The following is a 19,762-nucleotide window of genomic DNA, read 5'->3' on the forward strand; positions in this document are numbered from 1 at the left end:
TGACAGCTTAATCAGATATTTGTCGGTGACTGTGTGTTATCTTCTCTGAATTTCTAATGAGATCTGTTAAATTTTTCTCTTCAGTGATCTGTGAAGAATTTTGTGAAAACCTCACCACTCGATGGCTCTGAGCTTTGATTACAAGATAATGATCAAAAAAAGGCTTTAATTTAGAATCGATTTCTTATATTTGTCGTCACACAAAATATTGTGAGAAATGCTAATATTTATTAGCATCAAGCGTCTTCTTATGTTTGAGAAATTGATGCATTAATGTCAATTATCCATAAACATAATGGATTTTACACATTTTCCTTATGCATTTTGAAGAGTAAGATTTTAAGATGAATTTAGCCTGGATTTTGCTCCTCCTCTCAGTTGGTAATTCTCTTATTCCTTATTTATTATTCATAACTGACAGTATTAAACTCTGACTTTTAACAAAAAACATATTTCATCCTGATGAGTGAAAATTTGCTAAAATAAACTCTTAAACTTTGTTTTTACATTACTGTCAATGACTGTGCATATAAAGATAAAATCACCTATTGGTTTGGGTGATTTCATCAATAAAAATAAATTCATGCCCCTGTTTAAACACAGGTTTATTCTCAAATATATTTAAATATATACCGTATAAATTGAAGAGGTTTACACAAAATCCCAATAGTAATTCTTGAACATGAAATCCAACTATAGAGGTAAATTAAATCATTATTTACAAGTGTTTTACTTCTATTGTGAAGTAGAGGTATTTGCATCAAGGTGATTGGAGACTGACATGGTTTCATCACAAGGTACTTTTCGTGTTATATATAGGCTGATTCATTAAGTGTATATAGAGAACTGGAATGAGTGACCCTCTTCCCTCTCACGTTCCAAACAGAAAGTACCTGCTGGCTCCAAACTTTTATTGAGAAATAAACAGCTATTATTTCATCATTCTTATTGCCAGAATAACCATTTTTGCTTGATCATTTTTTTAACATCTTCTTGCTAATCCCAATTTTATTTTCATATTTTTTCTTTATCGCAAGTTATTCAAGTTATAAACTAACCAATCAGATGCCTCACTAAATCACATGGTGCCCACTGGCTCCCAACCTGAAACGTGTCATTGACAGATTCTCCAAAGCCTGCTTTCCGTGGAAGGGATGTGAACTTTGAACAAATTCACTCCTAACAGCAGCTGCCATAAAAACGTTGACTCAGACTGACTTGGACCAATCGCTGTCCTCTGACTCTAAATGGGTGGCGCCTCTATCGCAGAAAAATGGTGACTGACTTTGCTTCATTTAGCTGGAACACCAAGTAATTTATTTTCTGTGGGTGACGTCACAGTTACTCAGTCCGGTTCTATATATACAGTCAGTGGACAGATCTGGTTTCAGTTAGTCTTCAAAGCTGCTAAAACAGGTAATGAAAGTGTTTCCATTGATCATAATAAAATAAAATAAAAAAATAAAAATCCTTTTAAAATAATCACACAGTCATGACTGTAGTCTCTCAGATACACTAAAGTCCATCAAGATGGTTTAGATTTAATTTCTCGAAAAATCCGTTTGGTTCCAAAGTTGCACATTTGTAATACCAAACCTATGTGTTACACTTTGAGAATTTGGAAAAAAGTTGTTTCAAAGACTAAGGTTACCTATAGGGTATGCACCAATAGCAACTCAAGAAAGAGCACGACTCCCATTATGATAGAGGGTCATTGCTTTGCATGTCCCATCAGTTAGGTTTGCACAGTTTATTATCTGTCTTCTTAGCAGATAAATGTTAGAAAGGCAACTAGACTAATTTAATTCAGTTGTTTTCTGGTTGATTTACTTGTATGATTCACCTCATTGAATAAACAACTCACTTTGGACCCATTTGTACTGAATACAACTCCTCTAAGGATAGACGTTCGTGACATGCAGGATTAGAAGACCAAAATTCAGAACACTCAGGCTTGTGGCAGAAATTCAAAACCTTTTGTTGACAAACTTTAAGAAAAGACTGAAAAAGTAGACTGTAATGTGGCTTAAAAAAAAAAAAAACAACAACTGAGACAACAAAGAAAAAAAAATGGTGTTTAAACACAAAAACAAAAGAGTCCTACAGAGCAAAAACCAGAGAAACCAAAAGAGTCACCAGCTCTCATAGAGGGATTCACAAAACCGTCAAACTGCCATCCCTGTTGTAACATTCAGTCCAAATATCTCAAACCAGATCTTTTAGACTTCTTGTAATGGATTAAACTGTTTCCATTTGGTCATGGGACTTGACCACAACATTAATGCCAAGCTGCCCTTATCAAATGAATCTCATTATCGTGATCATGTATTAATGGGTCTAGGTCACAAAGAATTCTTTTCTTGTGTGTTTACATTTGTTGTCCACCTTTAGCGTGAGTGTGTTATGTTTACCTTTTTGTGGTAGAAACAGCAATCATTATTGCTAAGTGCATATATACAAAAAGAGTCATAAAGTTGAAAGAAAACAGCAAATAGGGAGAGTTGAATTAACAAAATGTAATTTTCCAGTTCATTTTGAAGGCCCCTCTTTTTGAACAGTGACACAGATTCCGACAAAGCTGTAATTGTCAGGTTGAGTTATTGTTTCTCAGAGCTATATTTCTCTTTTACCTTTCATCCTTCTCCTCCCCGACACCTTCTCCACACTCTTTCTCTTGTTTGGTCTCTTCTTGTCACTCCACTGCAATCATCTTCGCAGGGGGGCTTGTCATCTGTATCTACTCATATCCTGCAATCCTTTCTGTGCAGAGCACTACTGCACTTAAATGTCAGAGCTGATGAGTCCGACACACCCACCTGACACATCCGCTCAGCGCCTGCTAAAAGCTTTTATGAAGTGTGAGCATGGCGCTTGATACAAATTAAAGAGTTTCTCCATCATCTTTTTGGGGGGGGAATTATTTCTCTGAAGGGACAACTTCTACTAAACAACAGCGGCAGGAAGGTGTCGTCTATGACTGGTTGCCATCTAGTGGCTTTGAAAGAGGTTTGCTAACTCAAACTAACTTTTATTAAAATTTGATTCTGTTATGTTTTTTCTTAATGCTACATATATACAGGAAGATCTCAAAATGAAACTATTCCTTTGGTTTTTAAAATGTGATGTCATTTATGAGCTACCACAATTAGTATGCCATTGAAAGCAAAAAAGCATGATTTTACTTTAGCTTTTAGTTACTTCATGAATTGACAGAGCTTATGTTTAACTAAAGCTTCATCCAGTTTACATAAAATATGCATGTATTTAATCTCAGCTGTCAGCACAGCCTTTTTAAGTCTAGTTTAAGGTTTTTATGGGGATTTTTGAGGATACAACACACTTGTGACAAGTTTTTTTTTTAGCCTCTTACTAGAGTTAGACCGAATCCATAATTCTTCCCCTACCCCTACATTTAGATCTCCAAAGTTATGAGAGTTATGGGAAAAATCTTCCCACTCGATGATGTCATCAATAGTCGCCGGTCAGCTGCATTAGCGCAGAGCTGCTAGCGCTCCAAATACATAACAACATCAGTTTTATAACTTTAAGAAGGTCTTGCTTAAACAAAGAGCCATTACTTACATTTAAATATAAACTTCTGTGCTTCAGAGGACACCCACGTGAAGAAAGTGTTACACTATCGCTGCGGGGGACTCTGCATTCCTCCGCCATGACGGTTAGCCCTTAAAAAAACTATTTTCGGTCGATCCTATCCTTTCAAATGTCTCTACAATTGTAGGGAAAACTTTTTGACTCGTGGGCCATAAAGAGTTGTAAAATTGGACAGCAGGGCCGGGCGAGAAGCAGATTCATGTCATCCTGATAATCCACCTGATAAAAGAAAGAAATAATATGGAATCTGGACAAAAACATTTGCATTTTGATTGAAAAAATACATATGTTCTAAAACAGAAACTTTTTGAGATTTTATTTCAAAAGTGGCTTTTGTTTTCATTTTAGTGACAGTTGCACCAATGGATTGATGTCCATCAGAAATGCTGTGTATGTGAAGTTGGAATGATCAGAGAAATGACTTTTTGACTCAGAAACACACTTGAATGTCAGACAAAGCAGCATTTCTTTCAACACCACATAAATGCAAAATAACTTTCTTCACCTCACCAACGATCAATTTGTAGATCATTTATGGGGGAACGTCACAATTACAGGGAAAACAAAACGAAAGGATAATCAATTATGGGCCAAATTACAGTAAATAGTTTAATGGGGCACATATGGCCCCTGGGGTCTGGATTGCCCACCCCTGGTTTAGGGTCTAAACAGTCAACCACTCTTGTATCTCAAAAGTCTCCAATTTATCTATCAAATGTGTTTTGGGATGTTTTAGCAGTATGCTAACCACCCACCACTGATGGTGTATTTAATAAAAACAATTAAAACTCCAAATGCACTGAATCATATGTTTACTAAAAGTGATGTTTCATATTCCCTGTTAAACACTTTATTGCTGTCCTTTTAATATGTGAGTAAATGTAAGTCTACAGCGCAATTTCAATAAAACAACTTCCATTCGTTTTATTTGTAAATCTGTCATTTTAATGTTTGGCCAAGTGAAGATATGCATTTAAAGCAACGATTCCAGTTGACATATTTTACTATGTACAGTCTCATTAGACATTTTCAGGTTGACAAAATGTACATTTAGACATTTGAAATTCTATGTACACGTTCAACTGAAGCTACATGAGAGAGAATGCACAACCTCGTCTGTCAGCACAGCTCAAAACTGCACCAGGTTTACATACGGTGAAGCGATGCAAAACAACACATGACACATAGAATCTCTGCAACAGGGAATACATTTACACAACATAAAGTATTGCTGTTCCCCCATGTTATCACTGCATACAATAACAGACAACCTCGCTTTGTTTTAAAAAATAGAGCATTGTCATTTCTTTTCTCTCTGGTAAGCTGTACAAAATAAAAACTACTCTGAAATGCTACTCATGTCTGCATCTGAAAACATATTTTAGCTGTTCTCAGTGCAAATAAATGCAATTCAGCCACCAATAGCAAGGAAATGCCTCACTAAATGTCACCAAATTGATGTTTAAAGCTATTTTTATGAATCCAGAATGTAAACAGATGGGTTTTGACTTGTGATATTTACAGATCAACATATTTCTTGTATTCTGATCAGTTTTACACTGAAAATACGTTAGAAAATGCTACTATTGTTGTAGAATGGACACATGGTTAGATCGGATCTGAAGGTTGCAGCAGTGGTTCATTCCATATTGCTAAATTTCACATTTTGAAGACTTTTTATATAAAGCAGATAAAAATCAGCAGCGGAGATGAATTTTGGAGCGGATCCCTTTGGTAGGACGTTTCTGTGTACACGCTTAAGTTCACGGAATAGTCTAAAATCTGACGGACGGAAAAACAGAACAGTTTGCCAAGAAAAATGTGCATTTATGTATGTACATTACATAAATTTATCTAACTATTGCTAAACTTTGATTTTGCTGAACTAAATGTTGTAAGCTGTTTCATGTGGATGTTTTTTGTGGCACTGAATCTTTTTTTCTCCTACTTGTAATTATTGTAGCTACAACTCTACTGTACAACTCAAGGCAGGAGAAATTCATCTGTGTACGTTCCACAGAGTGTATTGCACAAAGCCCTCCCATTTGCAAAGATATGCAAACATCATGTTCTTGAAAAGCAGTTGCAGAGGGGGCAAAAGTCATATTGAGAGAAGATGATTTTAAAACAGCAAGAAGTACTTGAAACCTGCAACCACCAGTGAGGAAAAACACTGAGAATCTGATTGCTTTCAGCCTCTCTGATTCAGTTTGGTTAAACTCTCTTGGAAGTCAAACCAGAGTCAATTCAAATGTTTAACGGAGGTCAGTTCTGTTTCTATTGTTCATTAGATGATTTTTGATAGTGACTTGTGCTTTTTAAGAGCTTTTCCCTTTAATTTTATGGTATTGATGTTGTTGAAATTAAGATTTTCAAACATATATATATTTTTTTAATTATTGCTTCTCCTTAGGGTCTGATGAGGAGTTTAGACTCCCGAGTTTCTTCATTCCCCTCCTCTGCGCTAAGCTGGAAGACTGCACAGGTTCCAGCACTGGAGCAGGAGCACAGCGACTCAGAGCCGAGTAGGTGGCAGACAGAGCCCCCTGGTGGATGAGAGGGGGAATTACATTCGTGTCATCTGGTCAATAAAACTGTGAAGAGGCAGACAGTGCCCCCTGCTGGACTCAGTGAGGTACATAACACAGAAGTACATTCTTATTCACAAAAATGCATAAAAATATGTAAGGGTCTGACCTTGACATTAACCGCATCCTGTCTGGTAAGAGCTCTGTCAGTTAGCTGGTTTCTCTCTACAACCCAGGGGTGACGAAGAACCTAAAGAAACACAATTTATGTGAAATTTTGATGTTTTACGGTGACAAGAAATGAATATCGAAGGTAATTTAATATTTCCTGATGCAACATATTTAAAGAAACATGTAGACAGTGTTATTTTGGTGTATGTTTGCTGTCTATTAATGCAATGATTGTAGGGTTTTATATTTTAGAATGCTTGTTTTCTGATTCTAATCAATTTTATGTCGTGTTCTTGAAAATTATTTTTTTCTTTCTCAAAAGGGCTTGCATTTTACTAGGCCACAGTTGAAAATAAGAATCTGTCCTGTCTGGATAAATAAAGGTTTCAATTAAAAATATAAAAATTAATTAAGTAGTCGTAATGTATTATTTGTACAAACAAATGAATATCTGCCGTGAATATCTAAAATGTATTGTTTCAAATGTAACTAAACAAATAAAGAATTTTAAGCTCTCAGAGAATGCATTTTTTTTTATTAAACTTTAACTTCTAGTTCTTTCTCATTTGTTTCTTTGTGCAGCACAAGTTCCAGAACAGCTTGTATTCCTACAGTTGTCTGCTGATTTGTCTTTATTTTTTTTGCTGCTGTTTGTGTTGTTCTCTGCTACAGTACACAGGTGTACTTGTGCTGCATTGTTTACCTGTGTGTTAGAAGGAATAAAATCTTGTAACTGAGCTTGTGCAAAGCCTCATTTTTGTGTTTTTAAATGATAACAAATTGTTATCTTCTTCTACTTTAAAAAATAAAAAGTCATGATCAGAACAAAGATGAATCACAGATCTTTGTGTGAGCTATTTATTTGAATAAAGTTTCTCTTTCTTGCTCACGATTAGTTGAAGCACCATCTGGCTGCTGCCTCCTCAAGTGTGTTTTTCTTTAATATCCACTCCAATGAAAATTAGGATTTTAGTGCTTTTAACACATTCTTGTAGCATTTTTCTCATGATGGAGGACATATATTAAATAATATCTGATTAAAATTGTGTTTTTGAGTATTTCTTTGATTAAATCACATGGGATCAGAAGAAGAAGAACAAGGACGGGTTTGTGACGTTGCAACTTCCATGGGTGGAGCAAAGTCTCCCTTCCTCGCTACAATTCTGAAGCATCCCCTTGTCGATAAATGACTTAATTTTCCTCGTCTGAGTTGCCATCATGGCTCAAAGCTGTATAGCCTGATATTGCTTGCTATGTTTTTTTAACTCTAATGTTAGCTTTGGGGAAATTAGCAGAGCTAACTTCCATGCTAACAGTCCTGCCCACAACTCAATGGTTATTTCTGATGAACTACTGCAGGAAAAATGTCTTTAAAAAAATGACAAAGGCTTTTTGAATTTGGCTAAAACTGCATAATCATAATTAAAAAAAACACTTGGAAACAATTCTACAACAGAAAACTATCAAGTTGGAGTTAAGGTGTAATGCTAAAACCAGATGACCAACTCATTCATTTCTGGATTTGTAACCAGGGGGGCTATCTTCTTAAAAATATGTTGTGCACAGACATGTTTTTAAAGTTGTGTGTGTTTTAAAAATGTGATCTGACACACTGTTGTCATCAGTACCTGTGGGGCTGTTAAACGCTGGTGAGGATCCACATGAAGCATCTTTATCACTATGTCCTGTTGAACACATATATTATGTTAAAATCACATGAAGTGTGAAGAACAATCATTGTTCAGCTGTTTTTAAGTCTGAGGATGTCACCTTAGCAGCATCTGACACAAAATCCCAGTTCCCTTCTGTGATGGTGACTCTCCCACTGCCGATCTTTGCCAGAATCTCATCTGCTGTGTCATCAGGACTGCTGGCAAACGGGCTGAAACTGAAACAATTAAAAGGAATTCAAATCTGTAGTCATGCGTATGTATATAAAAAAAAAAGAAGAAGTGGATTTCAAAGAAACACTTAGGGAATCACATCTCTGATTTATGACTGCAGAGACTGCAAAATCTGCAGTGGAGGATATAAAAAGCAGTGACCTTTAGTTTGACACTGAGAAAGAACATAATGTCTCTTTGGCTTTCCTGCCACAGCACCACAGGGAGTTTATTCAGGAGTCAGCAGAAGTGGCTTTAGTGGGGATGTTTGCAGAAAACGGGAACATTACATATAGCTTACATAGCGACAACAGAAAGCAAATCGCTACAAAATTTACCCAGCTATCATGGTGTAGAGCAGGATCCCCAAGCTCCAGATATCACAGGCAGCATCATACCCCTGCTTCCTCAGAACCTGTGTACACACACAGATTTTTCAATAATTGTGTAAATATTGGTTGAAAAATGATAGATTTCACGTTAGGAGCATACATTCAGACATACTTCAGGCGCCATAAATGTGGCTGTGTAACACGGTGTCATCAACAAGCCGTTTTCAGCTCGAAGTTGTCTTGCAAAACCAAAATCACATATCCTGATGCTTTCTGGGAGGCCGCTGTCATCAGCGTAGCGAACGTTACTGGGTTTTAGGTCTCGATGAACAACCTGGAAGACAGACAGGTGTGTAATTTGAATGTATTTACACCTTTAATAAACGGTCTGATATTCTTACCCCTTGTGAGTGTAAGTACTCCACAGTTTTGGCCAGTGTGCAGATGATGTCCGAGGCATCTTTTTCTGTGAAGTTGGGCAGAGTCAGAACTCTGTCCAGCAGCTGCTCTCCTCTCAGTAAATCCTGGACTAAATAAACAGTGTGGCCGTCATCAAACATCTACAGAGCCAAAGAAAACACAGACATGAGAAATGCACTCACAACTGTCTTTTTAAATAAATAATTGTAAAGATAAAAATAAGCCAAATTCAACCATCGATCCAATGTTTGATCCACTTACTTCTCTCAGAGTAATAATATTCTGATGCTGGCCATATCGCAAAAGAATTTCAATCTCTTCTGATGGATCTCGCCTCGTTTTGTCAATAATCTGGTAGAAAAAAAACAGAAGAAATTAAAGCAAAACACCTTTATAAAAAATGCAAACGAAAAGAATAAAAGTTTGTCCCACAATCTATTTACTGGTACGCCGAAATGTGATTTTTTATATTTGCTATTATTTTGAAATGACTTAAAAGAAAAAGTTGAGAATAATCACACCATTAAAAGTGCTTTTTAATGACAAAATATAAAAAACACAACATTACTGTGTTTATCCTTTTGCAAATCTTGATGTATTTAAAAAAATGACTTCAGTACCTTTACTGAATACTCCACAGCAGTAATTCTGTGTAGACATCTTCTGCGGACACAAGTTCCCATCGGTTCGGCTTCTTCCTTCAACTCGTAAACATCTTTGAAGGCATAGTCCCCGTGCACGCGCTGTGGGAGGTCACACACAAAGGAAACTCTGAGTAAGAACATCATCGAAGAAATTATAGTCTGTTAAATGTCTGCAGTTTGCAACCCAATGGAAAGAGGACTCACACTTCTTAATGTTGGGTGTTTATCTGACAACAGGTTACTTCTGCCTTCATCATTAAAATGTTTGTTTTATAAATCTCTCATTTTTTCAAACTTGGATGACTTAAAAAACAAATTAGCAATTTTATAAGGAGAAACACAAAAAACTTGTATAAACCTGAAATTAAATTGAAGATTGTCAAAGTAGTAAATTCTAAACTTTTTTGATCTAAGTAAAAAATTAGTTCAGTGTGATTAATGTAAACAGATCTAAGAAACTGCAAAGTTTCTCTTATTTTGAAATGTGTTATTTTAGTTTTTCATGATTTATACTTAAACAAAAAATAAATATTTTTTTGTTTTATTTCAATTTTTTTTTTTTTTTACCAGAGATGAAAGTGGAAATCAGGTGATTTGGTAAATGGTTCTTACCAGTGAAATAGGGTTAATGTTTCCCCCCTGACAAGTCGGTGTTACCGGGGCAACGGTGGCCTCCTGACTTTGATTAGTGGCGACAAAACTGAAGCCACGAAACAGCTGGTGTGTGTTTGCGCTGGGAGGAATGCCAGGAGAATCTGGACAGTGAAAAAAAAAATGTCAATGAGATACCTGTTCATTTGACTCAAACTAATTTCCTTCTAGCAACCTTCTCATAGTTCTTGGTATTTTCCATTAAGTGATGCTACAGGTGTACTTTCATGTTGTTAGTACCTGTTGGAGTTCTCGAAGTGAACTCTGGGTCAAAATGAAAAGTGTCTTCAGGTCTTCCTACACTTGGCTTGAATGGAGGCCGCACTTCTTTCCTGTACAACTTCTGCAGAAGAAGACAACAGCACCAGTGAACAATTAACCCACAAAATGAACATGACAATGTACACATTTATTAGCACATTTATTATAAACTTATCTAAAATAAAAATGGTTAAACTGCTGTCTTCAGTTTTGTATAGATTCTCATTCCTCCAGATGGATTCCATCAAAGGAGTAAGTCAAAATAACCATCCTGTCTCTCTGACTAAGATCCAAACATTACTGTTCTCTGATCTTTTGTCCTTGACGTGAACCAGCTTTTATCTGAAATTGTCTCGGACAAAAATTCTTGGACAGATTTCCGATGTACCAGATTATTCATTTTCTGTCTTTTGTTCCTTCTTGTTTTTTTTTCATGTAATTTGGGTTGTGAAAAAAGCTCAGTTGGAATTTGTTTTTGGCGTACAGGGCTTGCAGGTGAGTTTGGGGCAACATTTAGATCACAGCATTTGTGCTGTAGCAAGTTCTCCTCTGGGTGAACTTGATGTTTCTCTCAACAGCATTAGTTAGCACATCCTGGTATAGTCTTCTAGTGCCTGGATTTGGACCTTAACCCAGGGGTCATGCACAAAGTGGAACCAGTTGCAGAAAGTAGAATTTGGAGAGCCATGTCCTTCCCCATACAAATGATTTCTGACCTGGAAATCTGAAGTATCAAGACACACTTCCAGTGACTGACAGATGTGATCTACAGTAAGTTTTTCCCTTTTTTTTCATAAGCTCCACTTGACTGCTTATTTTACTGAATGCTTTGTAACACTTTTCATTTTTAAAGCAAACTCTAGTGGTTCCACAGCAGTTACTAAAAGCACTCTAACGGACGTTTGAATGTGATGATAGTCAGGGACAGATATGGTGAAGAAGCAATTCTGTTTTCCTGTTAGACACGCATCTACTTTGACTACTTTCAAATTCAGACCTAAAACGTTTAGATTATTGTACAAGAGCTGAAAATCTTTTTTCTGTCCTCTTTTTAACTTAAGGTTAAGATTATGATTTTGGGTTAATTATAGTTTATAATAATGCTACTGTTTTACTTTCATTTTTTCACTTTGCTTTCATTTCACCTTTTTCAATAAAGTAGTTTAAGCCACTGTGGGAATGAATTGTGCTGTATTTATGACTTTACTTATCTATTAATTGTGTAAAATATTGCTTCATTAAAACACTGACTTGTTTTTCTTTGCATGTTGTTGATCTTCAAACAATACAGTAACACACACACAAACAGCATTACTGACTATGGCCTGCAGGTGTCTCTAAAGCATCGTCTGTAGCCATAGACAACCGTTTTAGATTTATGATACTTTCCCTGTTAAAACTATTATTAGTGCAAAACAACACCGGCCAAACGTCACTAGCAAAACAACAACAGGGGAAGCACTCTGTTTGATAAGAATACAAGGTATTCAATTGAGGTAGTGTAGAGGATAAGCCTCTTATTGATGGCTCGCCACATTAAGCAAAAACACAATTTGAAAATGGAAAGGCGTTGTTGCACAGGAAGTGAACAGTGCTGGGGGTGAGAGGATGAGGAAATGACTGTCTTGAGCAGAAAACAGTTTTAAATACAAAAATATCCTCTTTTGGAACATTTGTATTCAGGTAAAATATTTGACAGATGAATTTACTGTACATTAGAGACATGATGAGGGACATTATTACTTTGTACTGCTCATAAATTCATAAAGGCTTTAAAAATGATCACCGACATTCATCATTTTGATTATTTTTTAGTAGTTATTTAAACACTATTTTCATTACATTTTTTAAATTCTTCTAAATGCGATTAGAACCTATTTTGCAGATAATTTTTTGTTTAAATGAGAAGTATCCTTCTAGGAAAAATAAATATGGACATGATGAAAAAAATGAAACTCATTAAAAATTATAGAATAGAACAGCCTTTATTGTCCTTGTACATTGTACAACAAAATTTGAATGCTTCTCACTTGGTGCAAAAATAAAGTGAAATAATAATAAAAAAGTTTAAAGTAACATTGATAAAAGTAATATAATATAAAATATACATATATACATAAGTAGCATAAAGGCAAAATAAAAAACAGAGGTATTAAACGTAAGCATTAGACAAGATAATTTAACTTGTGTTATGAGATAATTGCACTTGTGTTTGGTAATAATATCTCCTTTAATTCATCAGTAAGACATCTGTTAGTGGTGGTAGCATCATAATTTGGGGTTTATTTGCTGCATTTTTATCACTTTCTTTTATTGCTCTTTTTTAACACATTTGGGACAAACCTTGTTAGTAAATGTTTTATTTGCTGCAATTTATTACAACTTACTAACTCAAAGAAGTAATCTTAGGTTTCCTGTGGTATAAATTGAATCTTGACAGAAAATGTTTAAGTTAGTGAGACCCTGTCTCTAACCAGATAATTGTAACAGAGAACAGTTAAATAAGACTGAAGTGTTTTAGAACAGGGATCCAAGTCATAACTTAAAGATCCAATGAGATCCACTAGTCCGATTCAGTGCAACAATGTACTGGAGCCAGAATAGAGAGTAAACTCTAAAAGAATTGTTCAAATTAATTGTTGTTCTTTTACTGTCTTGTAGACAATTACACTAATTCATCTCACTGGGAGCAAAGACCACATTAACTTCACAGCTTAACTATTCAAAATGCCTCAGACATACTGTTCTTACCAGATGTCTTTAGAATTTTATTTATTTATTTTACAAAATATATTAGTGGAAAACCTTTTGGTTCATTTTACAATTATACTTCTCAAGACTACTGAGGTCTACTAAAAGGGCATTAGATTTAATGTCTTTGCAATTTATATGTGATTTACTGTCAATTTAACCAATTACTATTTCAAGCTTACCAGAAAAAAAGTCTAGTTTTAAATTCAAAAGTAATTCACAAGCCACACATATTTCTGCAGAAGTGCAAAAACAAACAAACAGTCCATATAAATGTTCTTGTACTTACTTTCCAGTCTATTGACGCAAAAAAACGATGTCTTTTTATTTCTTCAATTCCATCTGGTCCGGCACCTATCAGTCACACAGATGACAAAAGGTCTATTCATTTTTAAGCATAAAGGAATTCCAAAAGCACCTTTGAGGTATTATGTGTATGATTATATAAGACAGCAAGGCTTAAATTGCAGACAGCAGCCAATTTAAAACCCTGCTATCTCCAACTGACGCCAACGTGTCAGAAAATGATGATTACAGACCCACTATGTGCATTTCTGCCTAAAGCTCTTTGCAAACACGGCAAACGGCAGCTTCTTTGAACATAAACTATTTGTTCTGGAGCAATTCTTATATTTATGTGATTCTGTGCAACTGCTGTTGTAGTTTTGGGTTACATACTGTTTATAGAGCTTTAAATGTTATGTGCAAAAGAAAAAGGTTAAAAAAATATGATAAAAAATAAATAAAAGCTTTTTGGACTAAGATCAATTACATAATATATAGAACAAAGAACCAAAATGGAATGTGACTACAGGCTGTGACTCCATATAAAAAGTTTGAATGAACTTTTCAAGTCTTTTGTGACAAATGCAATCTGAGCAAGAAACAACGTAAATAGAAATTAAACTCAACTTTAGCAGCTGGCAGCTCAGATGCCTGCAGTCCAACATCCGATGATTTACTTGTATTATAGGTGTATAAAGTTTGAGAACAGCAGTTTTCTCAGCTATGATCAGCTATTGTGAAAGTCCTGTGATGCTGAAGTAATAAACCCAAACAAAAAAATGACTTAAGTGAATTAGAATTGCATGCAAACAGTTCAAAATCTCTCTCTCTCTCTCTCTCTCTCTCTATATATATATATATATTAAGTGCATGGCGGAGTGACTCTATGGAATCAAAAGATGGTTGAAGTGTTTTAGCTACAGCAAACACAAATATCCATTTGGATAAATTGTTTCTTGCCCTCTAGGCCGGAGTACGGTTGTATAACATACCGAGTCGGTTGGTGGGGTTCCTCTTAAAAAGTGCTCTTAATAAACTCTGGACCTCAGGACTGAGGAACTGCGGCATTCCCAGCTTTGCCCTAAAAAGACATAACAGCACCAACAGTCTCTGAATGTGGACATGACTTAGAATAGCTTTATTAATGTTATTATTTTAATTAAGTCATTTACAGAGATGGACTCTGTTCAATGAAGGATATAATATAGTGTACAAGCAAGTAATGTGCGTCCAGCAGGGAAAGACTAAAATTAAAAGAATGCATCTTTTTTGGTAGCTTGCTAACAATACACACCATATGCTAACAATAAATGGTTGAATGTTGACTTATTCTTACTTTAAAATGAGTGCCATTGTTTCTTTTCTGTCTTTTCCTTGGAACGGCAAAGATCCTGTCAACATTTCAAACTGAAACAGAACCAAATACTGTGACGACATCAGACGATATATCAGCATGCACAAAATTCAAAAATCTAATAAACAGCTGTGATGTGGAACTTTCTCTGATACTGGTGCACTAATAATGTTTTTTAATGGATAATATATAGTAGAATCTTTCCATTAAAATCTATAGTTTTTACTGCTAGTACAACTGAGACAAAATGTTATTGTTGGATTATGAAATCTATTAAATGGTTTAGTGAACAACACATAAAAAATCCATTAATATGCTCATAAAGCCTTCAAAAACAGTTGTAGGATTGAAGTGCTCTCACCATGAGGACCCCAAATGACCACCAGTCAGCACTTTGGGTGTGCCCTCGTCTGTTCACCACTTCAGGAGCCATGTACTCGATCGTACCACAAAACGAATAAGCTCTTTTATCGTGATCTATAGCTTCCTTGCTAAGTCCAAAGTCTGTGCAGAGATGCAAAAAATACATTTAAAATATAGTCAAAAACACATACAAATATAAATTTCCAATATTTGCTTTCTGTTGGACTGACCTGTTATCTTAATGTGTCCTTCTTCATCCAGAAGAATGCTGCAGATAAAAAATAAAAAAACACACACATGCGATATAATATCACCTCAATACAATAAAGACAGACTAATGAAGAAAACAAATGTAATACTTTTCTGGTTTGAGGTCCCGGTAGATGATCCCCAGACTGTGCAGATGGTCCAAAGCTAGAGCCAACTCTGCAAGGTAAAACTTTACATCCTCTTCTGTAAACATGACCTAAACAAAGAAAAACACTTTTACTTAATATTCTTTTATAATTAAATTCTTTTCTGGTTGCAATTGTGCCTATGGAGCACTTATCTTTTAATTTCACTCAAAATACACTGAAAAAGAACCGTTTTGTATGTATTGCATATGTTTTTATATGTACATGCCTTTTGTTTGGTTGTTTGTTTATTTAATTTCTACTGTAAGTATAGAGACAAACCTACTTCTTTGGACAGACGAGTGAAAAGATCTCCACCTCTGAGAAAGTCCAGGATCAGATAAAGCTTTCCTTCTGTTTGAAAGGCTGAAAGAAAATAACAAAAACACACATTTTATAAGACAAACTCACACAAATGACTTCTTCTGTGCTATTTTGGGTTTAGTGTTGCATTTTATTTTGTTCTTGACTCTGAAAACTCAGAGCTAAATTGTATTCAGTTCTCTAAAGATGTGGAAACTGGCAAAAAGTCCTTTTTCTAGCCTGAAGCTGTATGTGAAAAAAAAAAAATAATTTGTGAACAGTTGTTCTGTGTAAAAAATCTTAAAGTGACCACCTGTCCAGGAACACAATAAAAACAATTATTTTGGTATTTTTAAGGAGAGGTTTGTTGAAGGATTGGGACAAGACAAACAGATGTCATACATGTTCAAATATGTTTCTTGTCTCATTTACAAGATTACATGTTTGACATGCAGATGTGAATCTTTGTATGAAAGAAAATAAATTCTTTTTATGAAGCTAAAGACACAGAGACATACGGATGGTAGATAATGATAGAGGGAAATTAAAGGATATAGAGAAATGAACAGACAGACAGATATACAAATCATTATAAATTGTATACGTACCATAGTGGAGTTTAACAATAAACGGATGGTTCACTTCAGCGAGAATGTCTCTTTCCATCTTAGATCTCACACGATCCCGAACTGAAAATAAAATTACACATTATTTTTAAAAATGAAATACTTACTTTTAAAGTTAAACACCTTTACAAAAAAGAAAAATGCATTTATTTTGTAGTATGTTAAAAAGAATCAGTGGTCAAAGGCGTCTAATAATCAAAAGTACCACAGACTCATTTCAGGGTCGACATCAAAAGTAGAAAAACGAATTTATAAAAACTAATAAAGCTTTGATAAGTATAAAAATAAATACATAAAACTTGACTATATATTAAAACTATAGCCATTACATGAATTGAAGTGCTATACTAGACGACAGTGGTACTAATTTTTTTTTTATACTGCAAATACCTTTCATTCATTTTCTAAACCTGTTTTATCCCTTTTGAGGTTGTGGAGCTGCTGGAGCCTAACCATGCTACTGTTGGGTCAAAGATTGTCATAGGGTCACAACTACACACCCATATCCACACCTAGGGTCATTTAAGGGTAACCAATTAACCCAAGGAGCATATTTTTGGACTGTGGGAGTCCCTGGAGAAAACTCACACATGTATGAGGGAGAACATGCAAACTCTACACAGAAAGGTTCAAGCTGGGATTTGAACCAGGACCTTCTTGCTGTGAGGTAAGAGTGCCAACCACGGTTCCACCTATGCCCCTACTTTAGATACATCTTAACTATCTAATGTAAAAAAGTAACAAAGTATTGACATATGCAAATGGCATCACCTGTGACTAACTATTTGAACAGATTCTGCATATTCAATATGATTATTCAAAGAATATCTAGCAGAAAGTAAAAATAAAGGTAATATCTTATTTAAACATTAAAAGGTTCTTATACATTTTTAGCTCAAAATAATCTTTATAAGGAAGCTCAACAACAAACTATTTTAAAGGTCTAGGTCACAAAAACATATAATTTAGTCTAATTAAACCTTTAACATTGTGCTGCTGAGTATTTGACATCCCTGCAGCATCTGTTCCCTTAACAGAGAAATATATTGTAACTCTTCCTGCTCTGGGGTGCAGTTAAGAGGATTAAGGCTTGTACAAATAAACCAGATGAGCACAGGACATTTAACCTGCCTTAACAGTACCCCTAGTTTACATTAATCCCAGTGGACGTGAAACTGTTCGTCTGAACTGAAAGAACAAACTAACCTGTTTTACTCCAAATCCCACAGAATGTAGGACGATTGAGAGAAATCTGTTGTAAACATTTCGGCTTTTTTTTTCCTGCAGGAAATACTTTAACCAATTACTTTTAAACACTGCTATTTGCTCTGGAGTATTTGGATTTTGAGATGTCTCCAAGAGGTTTTGAATATGTGCAAATGTTTTTTTTTTTTTTAAATCAACAGTAAAAATTCCAGTTTAAATCAGATCTGATTTAATTCAGCAAAATATCATCAACTTTTTTCAGTATTTTTCGGTGAAATACCTTTGAGTGTGGCTTTCTTTAACACCTTCATGGCGTATAGCTGTCCTCTGTCTGCCCCTCTGATCTTTCTAACCAGGAAGACCTGAAAAGCATGAGAACACAATTTTAGTTTAACAAAAATTTTAAATTGGATTTATTATAGGTATAAGAAGAATTTGTATTTGGGCTATGATGTATTTATATGAGGTATTTGTGATAAACAAAAAATCCAAAGGTTTTTGTGTTTATACATCATCTCTGTCAATTTCAAATGATCATAAAATTTACAAAACTTCTAAGAGAAATACATCAGTCATTACATACAGTTGAATGCACAGAGTTTTAAAATTCTATATTTGGTTTGGTTTTTGAATAAGAAAATCTAAGCAGATTACATTGGTGTAAATGGCAAATAATAGGATCTCTCCTGTCTAAACAAAAACAAGATCTGGTGTCTCATAGCGCTGTTTAATCTTCGCTAGGTTACCAGAGTAGGTCAAATGTCAGGTGCAGTAGCATCATAAAGCAGAATCACGTGAACCCTGTCATCGTGAAGCGACAGCGAAGATTTAAATGAAGCCAATATGCCAAGTTACATAAACATGCTATCCAGGTCAAGTCGTGACTTGATCTCCCTTGTTCGCTTGCAGCGCTACAAACCAGATCCACGTCTGACCTGCAAGAGCTCCGTCTCCGGCCCGTGCCGACCTCTAATCTACAGTAACACGGCAGAGCTCCACTACTTATTTAAATAAGATTAGTGATTTATGTGGTTTATTTAGGCGGGGCAGCTAATCTACAGTAGTAAATCACTGGCAACACTGAACACGAAAAAACCCTTCAGATCAAATACACCAAGTGGACTGGACTACTTGGTTTAGGCCAATGGGTCTGCAACCTGAGGTTCCAGAAATACACGGAGCCTCGGGTTGCAGACCCCCTGACTAAAAGTGCTTTAACCTTCCATTTTAGCTCTTTGGTTTTGAAAAAAACTGTTTTAAATAAAAAAATGGTTTGAAGTTGTTATTTTTTTGTTTATTATTTGTTAGATAGTTAATTTAGTTTTATAATTTTGTGTTTTCAAGAGGTCATATAACTAAAATATAATGGTAAGAGGTTAAATTACTTTATTGTTGTTTCTTATATGATTGTTGTATTAGGCTATGTTCATGTTTTTTTTATTTAAGACCAATGTTGTTACATTTATAATTGATAGCAACATAAGAAAAAGGATGAAGGCTCATCAAAGTCACATCGATGAAAAATGTCATGTTTGACTTGACCTTCTTACAAGTCTAGTTCAGCAGGATGATCTTATTTGACATAAGGTGAACTTTATTTTGAAAGGAACTTGTATGTGCTCCTGTCAAAAGTAAAGAAAGTTAAATTGCTTGAAAATAGGAAATTTATAACACTGTTAGAATTTTATTATTGTAATATTTAAAACCTAAATTTTGTAACTGAATGACTTAATGGCCACAAATTATTGTAATTATTGATGTGGGACTTTGTGACCTTTTATTGGGTCCAAACGGCTCTTTTAGCATTGAAGGTTACAGACTCCTGGTTTTAGTTGAGGCAATTTTTTTCATTGTAAAACAGGCCAACTGTTTTTCAAGCTATTGATAATAGTTTTTTATGTCATATAAAATCAAAATTCGGTTCTGTAAATCTCTAAAATTCTCCATCAAACCAAAAAATAAATAAAAATAAAAAAG

The 19,762-nt window shown here is 35.0% G+C and overlaps 1 protein-coding gene and 1 long non-coding RNA gene across 3 annotated transcripts in view; one reads left to right on the forward strand and one right to left on the reverse strand.

Moving 5' to 3' along the window:
* Positions 1–4,534: 4,534 nt before the first annotated feature.
* rps6ka2 (ribosomal protein S6 kinase, polypeptide 2) overlaps positions 4,535–19,762 on the reverse strand; it is a 20,730-nt gene continuing 5,502 nt past the window's right edge. The window contains exons 3-22 of one of the 2 annotated variants that reach the window (XM_024296156.2): positions 18,066–18,147; positions 16,562–16,642; positions 15,937–16,016; positions 15,615–15,721; positions 15,486–15,523; positions 15,254–15,396; positions 14,875–14,945; positions 14,531–14,619; positions 13,543–13,607; positions 10,482–10,584; positions 10,203–10,345; positions 9,567–9,689; positions 9,208–9,297; positions 8,928–9,086; positions 8,687–8,860; positions 8,533–8,609; positions 8,082–8,199; positions 7,940–7,996; positions 6,310–6,390; positions 4,535–6,158 (exon numbers count right to left, since the gene is read on the reverse strand). In XM_024296156.2, the coding sequence (XP_024151924.1) occupies positions 6,009–6,158; positions 6,310–6,390; positions 7,940–7,996; positions 8,082–8,199; positions 8,533–8,609; positions 8,687–8,860; positions 8,928–9,086; positions 9,208–9,297; positions 9,567–9,689; positions 10,203–10,345; positions 10,482–10,584; positions 13,543–13,607; positions 14,531–14,619; positions 14,875–14,945; positions 15,254–15,396; positions 15,486–15,523; positions 15,615–15,721; positions 15,937–16,016; positions 16,562–16,642; positions 18,066–18,147 (2,031 nt within the window). In that variant the 3' untranslated portion in view covers positions 4,535–6,008. The remainder of the gene's footprint in view (positions 6,159–6,309; positions 6,391–7,939; positions 7,997–8,081; positions 8,200–8,532; positions 8,610–8,686; positions 8,861–8,927; positions 9,087–9,207; positions 9,298–9,566; positions 9,690–10,202; positions 10,346–10,481; positions 10,585–13,542; positions 13,608–14,530; positions 14,620–14,874; positions 14,946–15,253; positions 15,397–15,485; positions 15,524–15,614; positions 15,722–15,936; positions 16,017–16,561; positions 16,643–18,065; positions 18,148–19,762) is intronic. The other variant, XM_024296157.1, reaches the window with a different exon arrangement.
* The window catches only part of LOC118598190, a 1,381-nt gene continuing 898 nt past the window's right edge, over positions 19,280–19,762 (forward strand). The window contains exon 1 of the long non-coding RNA XR_004947311.1: positions 19,280–19,596. This is a non-coding gene — a long non-coding RNA (uncharacterized LOC118598190). The remainder of the gene's footprint in view (positions 19,597–19,762) is intronic.

Source organism: Oryzias melastigma, linkage group LG3 (genome assembly GCF_002922805.2).
Source record: "Oryzias melastigma strain HK-1 linkage group LG3, ASM292280v2, whole genome shotgun sequence".
NCBI classification, from domain to species: domain Eukaryota; kingdom Metazoa; phylum Chordata; class Actinopteri; order Beloniformes; family Adrianichthyidae; genus Oryzias; species Oryzias melastigma.